The sequence below is a fragment of the Tursiops truncatus genome, chromosome 16 (genome assembly GCF_011762595.2).
Source record: "Tursiops truncatus isolate mTurTru1 chromosome 16, mTurTru1.mat.Y, whole genome shotgun sequence".
Taxonomy (NCBI): domain Eukaryota; kingdom Metazoa; phylum Chordata; class Mammalia; order Artiodactyla; family Delphinidae; genus Tursiops; species Tursiops truncatus.
The window spans coordinates 29,507,387-29,526,308 of NC_047049.1; the positions used below are offsets into that span (position 1 = coordinate 29,507,387).

At 52.7% G+C, this 18,922-nt stretch overlaps 1 protein-coding gene and 1 long non-coding RNA gene across 7 annotated transcripts in view; one reads left to right on the forward strand and one right to left on the reverse strand.

Annotated features, from left to right (window-relative positions):
- The first annotated feature begins 6,475 nt into the window (after nucleotides 1-6,475).
- Nucleotides 6,476-18,922, forward strand: part of CRTAC1 (cartilage acidic protein 1) — a 156,102-nt gene continuing 143,655 nt past the window's right edge. Inside the window, exon 1 of one of the 6 annotated variants that reach the window (XM_033841951.2) lies at nucleotides 6,476-6,932. In XM_033841951.2, coding sequence (XP_033697842.1) covers nucleotides 6,909-6,932 — 24 coding nt within the window. In that variant the 5' untranslated portion in view covers nucleotides 6,476-6,908. The remainder of the gene's footprint in view (nucleotides 6,933-18,922) is intronic. The other 5 variants (XM_073794103.1, XM_073794102.1, XM_033841950.2 and 2 more) reach the window with 5 other exon arrangements.
- On the reverse strand, nucleotides 10,562-12,960 carry LOC109550656 (uncharacterized). The gene is made up of 2 exons (XR_004522525.2): nucleotides 12,823-12,960; nucleotides 10,562-10,815 (listed from the first exon to the last, which is right to left on the reverse strand). It is a non-coding gene; the product is annotated as an uncharacterized lncRNA (long non-coding RNA).

Below are 18,922 nucleotides of genomic sequence, written 5' to 3' on the forward strand. Positions count from 1 at the left end.
CTACTTTGTAGGAATACAGTTGCGAGGTGCTAAAGGCCTGGGAGTGAAGGGAGAGAAATGAAAGTGAGTGGCATTTCAAAGGAAGGACAGGCAGGTGGAGGTGACAGGTTGGGCACAGAGATTGGAGGAGAGAAGAGAAGAATGACGGTAGTCATTGTTTATGGAACACTCACTACATACCAGGCGCTCTGCTAGGTGCTTTGCATACATTATCTCATGTGTTCCTTAGAAAAGCCCTATAATGAGTTCTATTATCCTTATTTTACCCTTGCATCTGGCAGGTCGTAACAGTAGTTCTGGACTCTGCAGCTGAACCTGTGAGAAATCCATTCTATCTCTAATGAAATTTGGTGTCAAGATGAGGGTGGAGTTTTAGGACAAATTGCGGAAGAACCAAGAGGTGCTGAGATAGGTGGTGGGGAGGGGAGCTCTCAGCAAACCCTGGTTAATGAAATCAGGGTGAAGTGATCAGAAATAATGTCCCTTGCAAATTCCAAACATGGATTCTTTTTCCCAGATGCCATCAACTCTCGTCCACCTGTTCTTATCGGTCTTCCACTTCTGTCCTACCTACTTCCTGGGATAGCCCATCACCTCAGCTCTAACACACACACTCTCTCTCTCTTCCCTTCTCTCTCTCTCTTCCCCATACACACACATACACACACACACACACACACACACACACACACACACACACGCCCTGGCTCAACTACCCTTTCCATCATCTTTTATGTCAATGCTGACTCTTTGTTGATGACAAGATCTTCATGCTCAGTTTAGACATTCAATACTGACTAGAAACATTCCCCCCCCCCCGCCACCCTTCGCTTCCTCTCCTAACCTCCCTTCCCTTTCTCTCTCCTCTTGTTTCTTTTTTTTTTTTTTTTTTTTTTTTTCTTTTTTGCGGTACGCGGGCCTCTCACCGTTGTGACCTCTCCCGTTGCGGAGCACAGGCTCCAGACGCGCAGTCTCAGCGGCCATGGCTCACGGGCCCAGCCGCTCCGCGGCATGTGGGATCCTCCCGGACCGGGGCATGAACCCGTGTCCCCCGCATCGGCAGGCGGACTCCCAACCACTGCGCCACCAGGGAAGCCCTCTCCTCTTGTTTCTTTCCCTCCTTTTATTTCCTCCTTCCTGCTCACCTTTCTCTCATGTTCACTTTCCACCCATCCCTCTCTTCTCTTAGAATGAAACTGGCCAGGGCACCGCTAGCCCAGGAGCTCCCTGGCGTTTGCTGTCATCACTTCCCAACTGCTAAAGGCTTTTCTCTTCTTCTTTAAGCGATGACCATGAACTCATGTCTATCAGAGATCCTGCTGGGTTGGCAGCTGGATATGACAGACCAGGATGGGCTGGAAGGTGAATCAAGACCTACCCACCAAGGCAGGGCCAGGACCTAGGGAGGTCCTGGCAGCTGGTGGGGGGAAGACGTGAGGCCAGGCTGGGCATGTCAACGGAAGCTGGCATGAGGCAGTTGGCAGAGCCTTGAGAAGGCAGTTGATGTCAGGAATGTGAGGCAGGAGGTGGTAAAGACTCAACCACAGGGAGGGAAGTAGAGTATCTGGACCCAGGAATCCTAGTCCCTGAGCATCTGGGTCATAGGTTAGGGTACCAGGTTGGGAGAATGAAGGAGACACCCATTATTCTATCTGGGGGTACCAGACAGAGTTCTGTCAGAAGAAAAAAAGGTAAGAGCAGATACTAGGACCTGGGAACAAAGGCAAAGCAGGACGAAGGTCAGCAACGTGGCTAGCCTTAAGATTCAAGATGAAGCTTCCCTGCTGTTGACCTTGGGCTCCGGCAAGCCCCTGACCATGAAGGGTACGACTGGCTGAGCATCTCAAGCCGGCATAGAGAGCTGTGCAGTCCCAGGTCCACCATGGCCTTCCCTTTTACTGTCCTCCTCTCTGCATTGTGCTCTCAGCCAACCACTCAGACTGCAAAGCCACTGCACTACAGTGGAGCAAAACCTCAAAGCACCCAGGCTGCCCGGGTACATATTAACATGATGATCAGTCATCTACCTTCATCATCACCCCCAGGCTCCCCCCAGCCCTAAGGGGCTCTGACTTTTCTCACCAGACTTCTCTAGGATCTCATAATGTCCCCCTTTACCTAGTCTCCCTTTCCCAGGTCTGCCCTCTGCACCCGGAGAAGCTTGCCTGTAGCCTGTGCTCCCGTTTTAAGCTGTTCGGAACTAACTCTCTGGCCATCTGGAAGTCCACCATGGTTTGTGGCTTCTCTTCAAGAGCTTCCATCATCTTCACCCCTACTTGCCTCCCCTCAAAAGTGCATTCTGTACTTCTGCCACTTATATGCCACTGTTAACACAAGTCCATCTGAAAACTCACCAGCCGCTGATAAATTTGTACTCCTTAGAAAAAAGGAACTACAACCCAGTACAGCTTGGTTTGAGAAGGGGTTATTTCCTCACACTCTCTTAAACCCCTCACTTCTTTCCCAGTTTATGGTTTCTCTTTTGCTACGAGTGCTACTTTTCCACACCCTCACAAAACATTCATTTCTTTTGGGACAACCAAGCCTAAAATATCATTCCATATATCCCCTACCTGCAATTCCAAATTTCCAAATCTCTGAAAATCAAGGCATGGATTTGGGGTTTTTTTTGGTTTTTTACAAGTTTGATGCCAGAACTCATCTGGTGACAAAACCAGACAAACTGAAGTGAAGCCATTTTATCCTCATACCCATTTAGTGTGAACATTCACACTAAATGTTTTATGTTTTACTGCAGAAATAATGAGGCTGATTAAGAGATGCTGCCCAGGATCTCACAGGGCATGTTCAGTGCGTTCGGTACCTTTCTGAATTCTAAAGCACCTCTGGCTTCAAGGGCCTCAGGTAAGATTTGTTGAAACAGAAGCATCTCTAAGAGCTGAGATTCCCTAGCCTTTCCTCTCTATCTGGAGAGTGCGAAGACAGCCAGGTGGATCAGTGAGGGTCAAAAGGAAACCAAGGAGAGCAAATCTTCTGATTTGGAGAAAGAAGGGTTGAGTTTGTGTGACTCTGAGTAGCTTGTGTAACCCTCTGATCCTGAACCAGAGGAGAGGGTTGGTTCCCAACAGCCTCTGCTCCAATGGGCTTTCGAGATGACTGAAATGACACACCCAAATGTCTTGAGCTTTTAGAAAATGAAGTGCTATGAAACTTTTCTAGTATTTTTTTTTGAAACATAAATACATTTAATTGGAATAAATTAATCAGCAAACCCTGTGTTCATTCTGTGCCCAGTTTCACGCTGGGTTCTATGAGGTAGTCAAGTACAAGGTACAAACTCTGGACTTAAAGGGGCTTCTATTCTGAGAGGAAGGCCAAGTTTTTCTGCATAAGAAACAATTAGAGAGAACGCAGGACAATATGTATAATAGAGTGCTAAGATGTTGCAGACCTGCAGCAGGGCTGAAAAGGCAAAGCTCCAATGCAGGCCAGAGCAGTTCTGGAAGATGCTGTGAGAAGTGAGACTTAGTCGGGTGCCAGAAGATGAGAAAACATTTTAGGCAAGTGTCCCAGGTAAGAATGGACAAGGTTTGTGGGGGGACAGTACAGAGAGAGTCAGCGTGTTGGGAGGAGACTGAACAAGCTGGATGGGGGTAAGGAGCGTGTTGAAAACATATGTGTGTTAGTCTGCTCGGGCTGCCATAAGAAAATACCACAGATCAGGTGGCTTAAACAAATGAATTTTATTTTCTCACAGTAGGAGGCTGGAAGTCCCAGACCGAGGTGCCGGCAGGTTTTTGTTTCTTTGGGGGCTTCTCTCCTTAGCTTGCAAACGGCCACCTTTGTCTGTGTCCTAAAATGACCTTTCTTCTGTGTGTGCCCAGAGAGACAGGAAGATCTCCAGTGTCCCTTTCTTTTCTTATAAGGTCTCCAATCCTAAGGATTAGGGTCCCACACTTTTGACCTCATTTAACCGTAACTATCTCTTTAGAGGCCCTATCTCCAAACATAGTCACATTGGAAGTTAAGTCTTCAACATATGCATTTGAAGGGGACACAATTCAGTCCATAAATGTGCATGTGCCCCGAGAAAGCAAGATATGTCTGGGAAATTTGTGAGGGCAAGATGTCTACAATGATACAGGCAGGGCACAGACATGAACTGAGTGAATGGACATGGAGGACATTAGAGGAATTAGAAATTACAGGACCAGAAAGGCCTGGCCCACCGACTGAACCCTTACAAGTTCAAGTGCAGAAACCAAATTGCATTCCCTAAAGAACTTCCTGGAGAGACTGTCTCCGTCATTTCCTGCATTTCTCTGTCCTTCCCCAGCACCTCTGGTCTGATGCACCCTTACTTGGCTAGCTGCCAGAAAGTGTGAGATCATTATAGAGCTGTTTTGTACAGAAAGCCTATTCACATCTGGATGGCTAATGCTGATAATTACTGCGCTGGTTACTAAATCTGTCGGGCTTAGGTGAGGTGAGGCTCCACAGCTGGGGCTCCTGCTAACAGCTTCACCGGCAAAGAGAGAGAGGTGAGAACAAAAACCACGAAAGATGTGCTCAGAAGCTTGGGATTGAGTGAACCTGGTTAATTACCAGTCACTTGCTGTCTCCCAGAGTTGGAGTTTCTGGCTAAGGAATGCTCATAGATCAGACAGAACATGACAACCTGCAACTTATTTCTACACTAAGAGGGTGGCGGGGACCGAGATGCAGAGACAAGTGTGGAGATGGTCTCTCAGGTGCCGGGGCCATCACCACATGACTCAGATGCCCTCAGAATACGGTGGTGGTATGAGGCAGCATGGTGCAGAGCTCACCGGACTCCTTGTGGAGAGAGCTGGGGATCAGGTGCACCCATGGGGCAAAGTCTATTTGCTCTTTGCTGAAGCTTCTGAATCTGGTTTTGAGGATCCACGAACTCCCTAAAATTGCATGTCAACACGTGTGTATGTGATCGAGCAGTTTCCTGAGACACAGACTCATACCATTAATCAGATTCTTGAAAGGCTCAAAAGAGTTCTGTGATTCCCCAAAAGGAGGATGATTATAAACCACTGTCCTAGACCCCTAGAGAAACAGGAGCTTGACATTGGGCAGAGCCCCAAGAGAGACTCAGGGTCCCTAATGATCCTGAAATTATACTCAAGGTGTGTGTGTATGCCTGTAAATGTGTACGTGTATATTTTTCTAGAGAAAGGATTCAATGGTTTTCATCAGATTGAAAACAGCCAAAAGCTTTCATCACCCTCAAAAGGTTAAGAACCTGAGCTAGATCCAGGACCCCCAAAGCGAGAAAGATTGCCTGTCCTTAGCTATGTCTTTCCAGAGGACGATCACAGCCACCTGAAATCAGGGCCCAGAGTAGGCTCTGGTAGTTCTGCTCAAAACCTGGGGATAACCGGGTCTGGGGTCAGGGGCTGGCTGTCGGCGTCTCCCACGAAAGAGCACATTTGGAGTCAAGTGCCCAGACAGCAGGGTGGTGGTCATAAAGGCATCAATAGATGAGAAAACAGTCCTAGGTCCCTCCCTCTCTGATGGCTTATTCCCAGGTCTTTCTCTTCCCAAGCCCAGTACCCCAGCTCTCAGAAACCCCAAGTCCTTATTCAGTTCAAGGTTCATTCAGTAAATCCTTACTGAGCGCCTACTACGTGCCAGGCCCTATTCTAGGCGCAAAATAAGGGACCTGACTTGAGAGTGTTATCGACCTAGGCCAGTTTCCTGCCCCGCACACGGGCACTTTGGGCACTGCTGACCAAGGGCTTTCCTCCCAAGCTTAGCCCCCCGCTGCACCCTGCCCTGAGAGGCTGAGATCGTCCCGCCCACGGCAGGGGGCTGGGGTTCGAGGAGGGGGGGAAGCAGTACCTGTGAGCAAAGCGGTGAGGGAGGCTGGATGGACGCACCGGACCAGAGTGGGTGGGCCGGGCTCAGCCTCGGCCCTGTCTGGGCAGGGGCTAGGAGGGGTAGGGTGGGGTGGGGGCACCGCCCGCAAGGCCGGCGGGCGGGCGGGGGACCAGGCGGGAGGGAGAGACGCTGCCCGCGACCGCCTCCGCCGCCGCGCCTCATCTCCGAGCTGTGCTCGCCCGCTCCCCGCCCTCTGGGGCCGTAGCGAAGCTCCGCTCTCCATACTGAGCAGTCCCCGGAAGGCACTCGGACACGTCCCCTGACCGGATAAAGATCGGCTCAGCGCTCGCTCCGCAGCGCGAAATCTCGCCATCACCGCGGCTCGCGCGGCCGCTCCGGCCCGGCCCGGCCCGGCGACGCCAGATCGCTATCTGGGGAAACGGGAAGGCACGCCGCTGTCCCAGCCGCCACTCTCGGCCCTGCGCGCAGGGGTGACCGCGGGGCCCTGGGGCTCGCCGCCCCCCCTCCCCCCGCCTTCCTTCCCGGCGCTTCCTCCCGGGGGACCCCTGCTTCCCGCCAGCCCCCGGCCCCCAGCGCCCAGCCAGACGCCCTCGCCCCCCTCGCCAGGTCCCGCTGCCTCCTGAAGGTTACGCGACGCCGCGGTGGGGCGCAGGGGGGCACCCGCCCTCGCCGCCGCCCACCCCAGCGCCCGACGCGTCGCGCGCGGCCGGCCGGGCTGCCGGCGGCTGCCACCGCAATCCCGGCTCTAAATCAGCGAGGGGAGGCGCCCCTCCCCCCACCCGGCTCCCCGGGCTCCCCGGGCCGCGATTGGCCACGCGGGCGCCCCCCACCCCCGGGCCCTCAGCTCCAGCTGCGGCGCCATTGGCTGCGGGTCTCCGCCAGCCTTTACATAAGCCCGGGCGCGCTCGAGTGGAGTTGTATAAAGCGAGCGAGCTAGCGGCGTCGGGGCGGGAGGCTCCAGGCCAGCCCGGGACCGGGGCTGGGAGCTGGAAGGCAGCGGCGGCGGCGGCAGAGGCGGCAGCGAGCTCCCGCTCTCCGACGCCCCCAGGCGGTGGGGCTGAGAGAGCCCGAGGATGGCTCCGAGCGCAGACGCCGGCGTGAGTACCCGCTCCGGTGCCCCTCACCCACTCAGGCAGAGAAAGTTTCTCCCGCCCTTTGCGCCCCACCCCGATCCGCCCGCCGGGCTGGCGGGGGTGCCGCCCGGGAATCGGGGAAGACGGAGACCGCTAAGGCGGCGGCGGCTTGGCTTCCAACTTGCCAAGAGGCGCAGGACTCGACTGGCGCGCAGAGCCTCCCGCGGGCTGGGGTAGAGGCGGGTGCGGGGCCGGAGGTGGAGGAGAGGTGGGAGCGGAGGTGCGGGGGCGATAGCCCTCATAGTTGCAGAGAAGGTGTCGGGGGCGTCCTGGAGGTCAGCTGTTTGGGGAGAGGGCACCGGGGCTGGGAGGGGGCGGAGCAGGTGAGGAGGGATGTGCCTGGGGTAGTGGGGAGTCACCCAGCGAACCAGGCTCAGCTCCGGGCCTGGGAAGCTACTGGCCTCGGCCGGGTGCCTAGGCTTCCAAGATGGGGAGGAGCCCTAGGGGAAGCTAGCTCTTCTTCCCCGGGAAAGCCGAGCTCCCGGGCACAGCGCTGGGTGGCAGAGAGCTCGGGGAGCCAGCCCAGCGCGCGGCGTAGCTGCCGGCTGCCTTTGCTGGACCGAGGTGTGGTCCGCTTGCTTTCAGCCTATCTCAGGCAAGCCAGCTTCAGGCATTCCAGGGGGACCAGGGATCCTCCTCAGCCCAGTGGGGACACATGGAGGCTTTGATGGGGCAGCAGGCCGAGCTTGGGGGCATGCCCAGCAATGCAGCGCGCTTCTTCGCAGTACAGTAGTTGGGAGTCCTGGTTAGTCCTGTTTCTGCAGAAACCAACTCAAGAAACCAGAGCCATCCCAGCCTGGATAGGAGCCTCCCAGAGTGGCCGGGAAGTGTTTCTGGGGTTGGGGAGGGGGGTCACTTTCCTTCCTCGGGGAATGACTAATGAATATTGCCGCTGGTGGTGGTAAGGTGTGCACGTAGTGTGGCTTCTGTGTGTCCCAGGAGGTGCTTCAGCTCTCCAGGCAAGACATATTCTTGAGTCACACTTGAGGTGTCTTCTGGGATGGGTGCAGGATTTCCCAAGTGAAGCCAGGTGGAAAAGAAGGCAAGAAGGTTCCAGGGATAGGGGACAACTCTGTAGTGCTGCTTGAATCAGGGGAGAACTCTTGTGGGAAGAGAAACGCTGTTGGTGGGAGATTTTTTGACCCTGATGACTTGGGGCTGCAGCTCCCCAAGACTGAATTAGAGCGAATTCAGAGTCACCCTGTACCTCATTCTCAGCCATGAGGAGGGGGAGATGGAGAATGGAAAGTGGGAATATGGCGGTTCTTCCAATATGGCCCTTGAGGAAGCTTTTTCTCTCAGTCTGACTTGATTAAGAACATGTTTCTGGCAGCAGGTCCTAAAGTCCATTTAAGGGACAATGAAGGGAGTTTAAGGCCTTGATGCTGGCTCAGTGGACCACAGTTAGAATATCCTGGTTTACAGTTGGTACTAATGGTCTCTGGAGAAGGTCAAAAGTGGGCTGCTCAGTTGGGGCTGTATCCTGTACCTCATCCCTGAACATGAATGAGTGTTTTGAACTCCTAGGGCAGCTGCATCAGCCTGTAGATCTTTTAGTGGGCCTCTCAATTCATACCCCCAAACCCAGCTCCATCCTCTACCTGCAGTCAACATTTTTCTGCTGCATTTCCCAAGACCTTCTCTCCACTGGGGATTTGTACAGCGAAATACCTGCTTGTTGCTTTCTTCTCTCCTCTCCATCTGGGCTGCACCTGGTGTTCTGAACCCTGAGGTTTATTACTCTGCACCTTGATGTTTGGTTAAGACGTCCTACAGCAGCACCGTAGTGCCCTCTGAATGTGTGGACCGATGGTCTGTGTAATTCTGGAGAGTGAAACATACTCTTATAGAGACCGGCCTACAGACCAGGAAGGTAGTCCTATTAAACAGCTGTGACAGTCCCGTTCTCAGTCTTGCTTGCTGCCTGCTGAGGCAATGGAAGCTGCCCAGCAGGCTCTTTGGTGCCCAGTAGGGGGCGCCAAAGGCACCCACCCAGTCAGGACCACTGACTTCTCACTTCTTGCCCTTCATTGGTCATAGTAACTTAATGCTTTAAGCAGGTTCAGGCTATAGCCTTTAACCATCACCTTCATGATTGGAACGCTTCTACCACGTACTTCCTGGACTTCAGGTGGTCTGTGGTCTCAGGTGCAATGAGACAGATACATGTACAGCATTCCAAGGAAATAGAGCTGGTACCTAGCCCCACCTGCTCTCTGAGATCATCCTTTGTGTTTGGTGCTGGTGTGTTCTTTGAACTTGTTTACGACTCATAGAGCCCAAGAATATTAGAGCTAGAAGAAAGGAACCTTGAAGAGCACCTACTCCAACGCCGTCCCACATGCACACTTAATTTTCAGATGAGAAAACTGAAACCCAGTTAAGGCAAGTATCTTGCCCAAGGTCACATGGCTATTTGGTGGAAGGATAGGACTGGGTCCTAGGATTTCCAGTCCTCTACTTAGAGCTCTTTCCGCTCCCATGACCTGCTTCCTCTTTACTATGGAGATGGACGTGTGTTCTCTGCACAGTAAGTGTTCATAATTGCTGACTGATCAGACATCGGTAAATTAATAAATCTAGTAAACTGGGGGAAATTTCCTTTGAATCTGTTATTCAGACTGAGGAGGTGAGGAGCAGATAAAGTTCTCATAATGTACATATACAGGTAACAGAAATTCCTAATTATTCTTTCCCCTTCCTCCATTATCTTGTCTTGTTATTTCAAGTGGTCTTATAGGCAAAAGCAATGCGACTCCTGGTTTCTGTCCACGCACGTAGGAATCAGAAATGCCCAGCCCCTTGCGGTGGTCTTGGAACCCAAGCCTGGAGCTTTTCCTTCCTTCTGTTCAGGCATGCTAGAGTGAGGTCTCTCTGACCTGTCGTCACACCACTGCCTATGGGGCCTCCAGTACTCAGATCCTGGGTGAAGGGGAGAGTTTCCAATCAGTATTTGCCCATTTCCCCATCCTTGCTGCTCCCAGCTCAAGGTCAGAGTTCTAGGATGTTCTATTTTTGCAAAATCCTCATATTAGGGCTTCTTGGGTGACCTGGAAGATACTACCATTTCCATTGCCCTTTTTCTTTTCTGTGAGGCTGGCTGTTGACATCTGAGCCAGGCCCTGGGAAGGAGGTTTGCTGAGTGGCCTGTGGGCTGCCCCCTCTGTGTCCTCTCCCCACCCTGCTCCTTTGCACTCTGCATAGAGCCCCCCCGCCCCGAGCCTCTGCAGACTTGCCAGCAACCCTCAGGAGGGACCAGTGCTGCGGAGCCAAGATTCCAAGAGGCGGATCCTCTTCTGTCCCTAAGGCTCACCTGAGGGATGCTTGTTGCCAGGGAAGGTGCTTGAGTTTCCTCATCTCCTTCAGGCTCACAGACAAGTTGGGTCTTTTTCTTCAGGTAGAGGAGGGAGGTGGTAGGATAATGTGGAACACCGGAGAGCCACAGCCCCCTCCTTGAAAGCAGGGTTTCTGAGAGGCTGTGCTTGGGATCTGCGCCTGATTCCAGCTCTAGCTGAAGAGTTGTGCCAGCATTCCCAAGGCATGGTTTGGTTCTGGATAAGCCCAGAGGAATATACTTACATAAAATACAGCTATAGCACAGTACCTCTGTATTTTTGTTTGAATGGGGGAGTGGCATTAGACACTGAGGAAACAAGAAGTCGCCTCTTTCATGAACCCCACCAGATGGTTGACCCTTAATCTTACTCTCGCTGGGAAGGCAGCTCAGTAGTGGAAATGACTCAGGCTTAGAATCCGGCTCCTCACTTCCTGCTCAGGCGCCTTGGACAAACCGCTTAACCTCTGCATGCCTCAGTTTCCTCCTCTGCAAAATGATGAGGCTGGCAACCTGTGATGAGTGTAGGATAGTGAAAATCAAGGAAGATAGTCTTTAACATGCCTCTACCCTTGGTGAGATGTAAAGAGGTATTCAGCTGGGAGAGGATATTATTGCAGGACCCCTGGGAACCACACTGGGTCTTCCTTTTCCCGGCGAATGAGACCGAGTGTCCAGGTTCGCACATCAGCCTCTGCTCACAGCAACATCTGGGCTGCGAACAAGGCCTCCTTGGCAGGACTCCCTCCTTGCCCTCTTCCCTCCCCCGTGTTGGGGTTTTCATTTCGGGGTTCTGCCATGCTTGGGGAAAAGAAATTTTACAGGTCCCAGGACAATTCTGAGTGTGATAGAAGGCCTTGAGCTATTGATTCCTAAGGAAGGATCTTTGTGCTGGGAGAAGGCTTCCTCAGAGCCCAGTGATTTAAGAGTGCTGACAAATCCGTGCTCACCGAGCCTCCTGCGGGCTGCAGATACAGGCTTCCAGGCCATCCAGGGTTCTACGAGGGATTTCTGGGGAGCCTGGCTGGTTGCTTAGGGGACATAAACCTGTGAACTCTCTTTAAGAGAAGGTATGAAATCAATCGGTTCATTATCACACCAAACACACGCTGGACCACGGAGGGCATTTAAGAAATGAGAAGTAGCAAAGAACTAGGAGGTTGTGTTTGAACAGTGTGTGGAAAAGTGTGCAGGGGTTGGGGAAGAGGCGGGGGCAGGAAGACCTTTCTCCACTGAACCACATGGTCTTGACCTTATTGAAGTCCTTGGGCAGTGAACGGAGGGATTACTTTGCCCACTTGACAATGTGTGTAGACATTTTTGATTGTGACAACTGGGGCAGGGAGTGCTTTGGGCATCTAGTTGGTAGAGGCCAGGGATGACATTAACCATCCTACAATGCACAGGACAGCTCCCCAACAAAGAACTGTCTGGCCCGAGAAGTCACTAGTGCCAAGGTGGAGAAACCCTGGACCAGAGCATCACATCATGGAATCACAGCATGTTAGAGGTGGGAGGGATTTTAGAAGTATTTTCACCCGATGCTCCCACTTCATAGCTGAGAACCCTGAGATCCAGAGAGGTGAATAGACCAGCCAGGGTCACACAGCAAACAAGTGGCAAAGCTGGTCTGGACCTCAGATCTGCTGTCTCCTGAGAATGACTTACCCAGACTCTCCACAAAGTTGTTGTAAAGATTCAATGTGAGCTGTGAAAACACTTAGAAAATTATAAAGAGACTATTATTAATATTGCTATGATTAGGAACTTGGGAGTTTGGAAAGTTCTATTTCTGGCTGTGCCACTGACTCATGGTACAAGTTTGGGCGCGTCATTCCCCTACCCCCAGGCCTCTCTGTGAGTGCGTGTGGGGTCAGGGGTGGTCTTAGCGAATGATAATTATATCATAATCATTGTCTTTAGAGAAAAGCCCAAAGATTTGCCCTTCAAAAACCCTAGACACTTACAAAAAAGAAAGGATAAAAATTTTCCTTGAAAGAAATCATGTTGACTTCGTAAGAAGCAAAGCGTTTGCTTCTTGGAAAAATTCCAGTACCCGGGCCCTGTGAGTTGGTTCCAGCCCAGGAAATCTGATCAACATCCGGCGGAGAAACCGATAGCTCCCCAACTGACAAGCGGCTGGATTTGTCCCCGCTCCCTCCGCGACTTCACCACCCTTTCCGGCTCAGCCCTCTTGGCCCAGGGAAGTTCTGCAAGGAACTTGAAGGAGGGGTGGGCAGGCGTGTCATGAATTAGGAAAACCTTGTTTACTTAAAAGACATATTCTTAAAGATCTCGTCCAAGGGACATTTTGACATATTACTTGAATTAACCACAAAGGAATCGTGTTGCCGAGAGTGTAAAATGACCCTTCCTGTGGCTTCCAGTTACTCTTATCTTTGTTTGCACCCAACAAGTACAGTGACAAGGTCATGGGAATCACTGTGGAGCTAAGGGGTCCTGTTGACTGAGGAAGGGACCGTGGGGACTTCTTCCCTCCCTAACAGCTGCTCCACCTACCTTGAGAGCCACCCCCTCCTCCGGATTTCCTTTGTCCCTGCCCTCCTTCGGGACCAGCAGGTTGCAGGGGAACCCCTGTCCCCCACCTGGACAGGCAGAGGAGCCTTGCAGGGGTCATGGGAGCAGCCTCGGCTGGAGTTTCTCACAGAAGGCCCCGCCCTGCCCTTGCCCTCAGGATTGGAGGTGGGACGTTCCTAGAGGCTGTCCTTAGAGGACCAAGGCTCCACCCCTCCCTGCCCAAATTGGGAGGGCAAGCTCACTCATAAATCTCACCCAGTTCCTGTCGTGCAGGTGGTGAGCATCTTGCGTGTCCAGGGCAGCCCAGCCTCTGGAGGTCAGTCCCTGTAGTCAGAGTTGGTGAGCACACGGGCCCTTTCTGTCGCCTTGCCTTAGTGATGTCACGTTCCCTTTCGCCCTAGTCTAAGAACAGACTCTTTCTTGGAATCGCAATCATGCACCAGTCATCCGAGAAGCTATGTATATCCAAAGAGCCTTTTGCAGGTGGGGAAAGAAGAGTTCCCAAGAAGGAGAAATGCTGCCTTGCAAGCAGCGGGGGTGGAGACATGTGTCTTTTGTTCTCAGCTGTAAACCCAGTGCCTTGCACAGTGCTTGGCATATGGAGGGGCTCCACAGGTGCTCGGTGGGTGAACAAATGAATGTGTGAATGTAGGCGGCCAGTCTGGGGCAGATGTGGCCCTTGGTATTAAAGTGGATCTCCAGACAGGCCTGGGTCCATAAGGCCAGCTTTCCTTCGGGCTCCTTCTTCCCAGAGCTGGCGCTTGGCCCCAGGGCTCTGTAAACCTCCAAAGGTCCCACGGATCAAGCAGGGTCTGAGGAGCCCACACAGGGCCCACTTGTGAGATGGTACCAGCTCTAAGCCTGGAGCAGGGCTGAGTTTCTCCTCCCCTTCACTTCTTGTGGGTGCCCACTGCCCCCATCCTCCACCAGGCTGCTACAAGGAAGCTCCGTGCAGGTCTATCTTGGTAGCTGTAAGCTGATAGAAGAGATGATCATTTGGATTTCCACCAAAGACAGACTGGAGAGTGAATCATTGCTTCACGGAAAGATTCCCAGGAGAACGCTTTTAAATAGCAAGGTCCGCTAATGCATTTTAAATGATTTAGAAAAAAAACCTGACCCGTAGACACTTAGGCTCGGAAGAGAACTTTGGAGGTCATCCAGTACCACACCGTCAACTGCCCACAGCTCCGGGACGTCAAGGTCCCCTCTGTGATACTCTCACTCACTTTTTGGAAACCAGCCAGTCTAGCCGTTCTGCACACTGTTGCCCCAAATCTAATCGGATCTCTACCCGACTTCAGACCTCCCTCACCGGGTGACTCCAGGCTCCTTCCCAGATGCGCCAGGCGGGTTCTACAGGCCCCAGCTGCTGCCTCCACGCAAGACTGTCTCCGCCTTCTCCTGCACCCTCCACTCCGCACCCCAGACACTGCATTCCAAAGGCATTGCCACCTGCACCGAGCTGAGTCAAATCCACCTGGAATGTAGCTCCCATTGGAATCCAGATTCCCTGTCTCCAGGGGGCCTTTCCTGCCTGCCCTTCCCACCCCCTACACACCTCGATACTTAATCCCTCCCTCCTACGGGCTACGTCTGCACTTTGTACCTGTTGCTACTCTGAATGCCTACGCCTGTATCATGTGTCCCCCCAGAGGACTGTCAGCTCCTTGAGGTCAGAAGCCATGCCTCAGGCATCATTTCTAACCTGCCCCTTAGCATCTGCAAAATGCTTGAAAATGGATGTGTATGTGACTATAAACCGAGGGGTTTTGCATTTGGAAAGCAGTGTTTAAAATGTCAAAGAACTCCACCAGGTCCCTAGACGAATTAGTCACAGAAGCCAGCCTATGCCTCAACGTCTGACAGTCCCGTGGGTTCCATTCGACACTCGGCAGCTACTCCCCGACAGGGAGCACCTGGTGGGCCTGGACTCCGTCTCCTGAGATGCATTCGTTCATTCGAAAAACATTTATGCGGTAGTAATAGCATCACTGTCGTCGCCATTACCTACCACGTATGGACTTTGCCAGGCACTGGGCATGCGTTATCTCATTTCATTTCCCATTTTACAGACCCGGAAGTCCGAGCAGTTGATAATACTCATTAAGGACCTGCACTGCCTTGTGCGTGAGGCTGGGAGACTCCATTTGTCCTCTCACTTTCAGAAACACCATTTCACTAGCCTGCGGGTCTCTGTGGCATCTCCCAGCCTGGGTCCCCTGCGTTTTCGTCTGCCTTGTTCTGGAGCAGGACCAAGCCTCTTTTGTATAAGTGCAGCCGCAGGCAGCATCTGGAGTTCTCTCCAGGTAGCGGGAAGGAAGAGGAAGGCTTATACTTTCACGGTGCTGGGGAAGATGCATAGGACATGGTGGCCCCGGGGGGCTGGGGAGGTACAGAAGGTCTGGTGTTTGTCTTCCAGGCTGGCAATGCGGAAGACGGGGTGGAGAAACGCCGATGACTGAGGCATTAGAATATACGCTCCACGGGAGCAAAGACTTCATTTTGTTCTCAGCTGTTTTCCCGATGCCCAGACAGTGCCTGACAGAGGTGCATAAGACTAGCGAATGAATGACCGAGTGAATGACTAATGGCAGCTTTCTCTCCATTTGGGCCACAGTATTTGCTTCCTAGCTGGCCTCTCTGTTTCCAGGCCCACGCTCCCACGGCCTCCTCCACACCCCGCTGCTGCGGTGTTCTCTCCAACACGTCCCTCCAGCCAAGTCATCCCTCACCCTTCTGGCTTGTGTTGTGCCAGGCCTCCGCAGCCTCTTCGGACCTCCTAGCCACGCCCCGACCCACCACCCGTCCTGTCCCAGCCACTCCGAGCCTCCTGGGGCTGCAGGACCCTGCTCAGCCACCATGCACGTGCTGGCTCCTCAGCCTGGAATGCTTTCTCCACCTTGGCCCTCTGGCCAGTTCATCACTGCCTCGTAGGCCTTCCCCAGCACCCCCAGGCAGAGATGCTTGCTCCTTCCATTGTGCTCCCATCTTACTTCCTTTAAGACAAGTCTGGTGTAGTGAAAGACACTGTTTAGTGTAGTGTCCAAGGGCACCATTTCTGGAGCCAAATGGCTTAGACACAAATCCTGGCTCTACCACGTACTAGTTGTGTGACCTTGAGCAAGTTACTTAACCTCTCTGTGCCTTCATTTCCTCATCTGTAAAATGGGGACAAAAGTGGTACCTACCTCACAAGGTTACTATGAGGATTAAATGAGATCATCCATGTAAAGGGTTGGAGTAGTGCCTGGCACATAGTCGGTGGTGGGTAAGTGTTGTTATTACTACCCATTCCTCATATAGTACTTGTTATATGAAATTGCAATTAAAAACAAATCTCCGTTTGCCTTGTGTACGGGGTCCCGTGAATTAGGTTGAAGAGTGACATGATCAGCTCCGAGATTTAGAAAGGGAGCTCTAATGTGGAAGTAGGGAGAGATGAGAAGAAAGGGGGAGCAGTGAACAAATATTACTGCTGTTCAGTTGAAGGATAAAGGGGGCAAATCCCCAGCAGTGGGGATAGAAAGAGTGGGCAGCTTCGAGAGAGATTCATGAAGTGGATTGACTCGGTGATCCAGCAGTTGTGAAGAATAAGGAAGAAGCAAGAACCAAATATGACTCCAGATCTCCAGTTTGAGTGTTGGGGTTTGAAAGGGTCCAATGAACAGCATCCCACTTCCCTGTTCAGATTCAGGACCAATGAAGGGAAAGAAAGGTGGGGAGGGACAGGGGAGGGGAAGAGAGAGGCAGGGCTCAGACAGATGGAGATTAAAACGCTACCATCATTACAGATACAGCTGTTTGGAAGGCCAGGCTTCAAAGTGGGATTCACGGAGCTGATGTACCTGCATCCCCACTGCAGCCCTCCCTGTGGGTGGGGGCAGGCCTGAGCCTGCCTGGCCAAGCTCAGCGCATGGCAGAGAGTGGCCTCTGCAGGGAGGCAGGTCCAGAAAAGGCTCTCCGGGCCCAGTTTTTCCAAACTGACCCGTCTGGTGAGTCCCTGCTCCGGCCCTTGGGAGGAGGGAGTGGGAAAAGGAGGGGAGTCAGGAATGATACACTAGTCCAGGGGTTCTCAGTCTCAGCACTGCTGACATTTGGGGCTGGATAATTCTTTGTTGTAGAGGGCTGTCCCCTGCATTGTAAGATGTTTTGGCAGCATCCCTGGCCTCTACCCACTAGATGCCAGTAGCACCCCCCTTCCCTGGTGGGACAACCCAAAATGCCTCCAGACATTGCCAGCTGTTGAGGGCAAGGGATGCAAATCACCCCTGGTTGAGAACCAGCGCTCTCATCCAATGGAAGGTCCTCCGGATGGAAACCTGGGGAGGGAAAAATAAGTGCTCCCTCTAACTTATGACCCAGTGTGGGACCTTTAAATAGGCAGTGCTAGGAGGGCAGGTTGGGATGGCATCTGGTTCGCCAGACCTTTGAGGAGTCTGCTGTCTTCCTTCTCTTCTCCTCCTCACTCTCCTTATCCAGCTAACTTCTTAGCATCCTTTACCACTCAGCTACACCATCCTACCTCCACAAAACATTCTTCTTTTCCCCCTCCACCTGGCTAGTTTAGATACCTTTGTGCCCCTCCTCCACAGCACCCCTCACCTTGTACTGCAAATGTTGACTAGCTTTCTCCCTGTGACCCCAGCACCGAGCACAGCCCCAGGCCCATTGGAGGTCCACAGGAAGTGTCACTGTGGGTCAGTAAGCTCCCCTAGCTCTCCTCTGACGATGCCTTAGTCCCAGGCGCTCCTCTGTGTAGATCCGGTGGCCCAGCCCATGCAGGGCGGAATGCTTCTGTGGCTGCCTCTCTTCCTCAAGCCTTTGCCCTCCTACAGCTTCTAGAAAGGGTCTGTGCTCCCTGCTGGTTCCCAACATCTGAAGCATTCAGGGCTCTTCCTTTTGTGAGAGCTCAGGGCGGTGTCCTTGGCTCTTGCGATAATTGCTAAAGAACTGCTTGCCCTAAAAATTGCCCTGGAAGCCACAGCTGCCTGACCCTACATCAGAGATCTAGGTTGCTTGGTTACCAGTTTTCAGACCCAATTCAGGAAAGTCCCGAGGCCGCAGAAAACTGAGTTTGGCTGCATGTGACCCACAGCCAGTGTCTAAAGACTGTCTAGCCTTACAGCTATCTGTGTGAAAGGAACGGAAATAAGCAGCGAGCCTGGCCCCCGAGAGCCGTTCACTAGCTCACTTTACCCTGGAAACCTCGGCATGTCATAGGATTCCCAGGTTACCGATGAGGACACTGGAGATCCGAAAGATTAAGAACCTGCTAGTTTCTGGTGGAGTTGAGGTCCAAATCCAGGTCCCCGACTCTGGGCTTTGGTTTGTTTATTTATCTTTCTCTCGATCCCACTGAGGATTGTTAGCTTGTAGAATACTTTTAAGAAATTATTACAAAGCAATTCTTCCCACCGCCTGAAACACAAGCCCGACCACCTCTCGCCCTTGTTAAGAGCCCTCTTTGCCCCCTCCTCTCCCTTCCCCTGCAGGAGCAGCCCAGGTGTTCCGGTCCTGCACCCTCTGGCCAAGCTCTGCCACTGATATTTATCCTTGCCTCCGCCGGGCTGCACTGCCCCAGATGTCTTCCCATGGCGCTAAACACTACTTACTTACTACTTAACGCCACTGCTACCTGTAGATAGCTAGTAGGTGCTTGTTACACAGCATTCAAGAAAACAAAAAAGTTCAGTTCAACATACTTTTTTTTTTTTTTTTTTTTTTTTTTTTTTGCTGTATGCGGGCCTCTCACTGTTGTGGCCTCTCCCTTTGCGGAGCACAGGCTCCGGACGCGCAGGCTCAGCGGCCATGGCTCACGGGCCCAGCCGCTCCGCGGCATGCGGGATCTTCCCGGACCAGGGCACGAACCCGCGTCCCCTGCATCGGCAGGCGGACCCTCAACCACTGCGCCACCAGGGAAGCCCAAACATACTTTTTAAAATTCGATTTTTAGCTTTTCTCCACATTCTCCCCAAAGATTGAGATGTTCCCAGTGGGGTGACAGGTTTCTGAGCCAACTGTGTAAAACTTGAGGTCACTCCAGCACCTGCTGTCCTTCTGCTTCAGGCAGTACCATCCG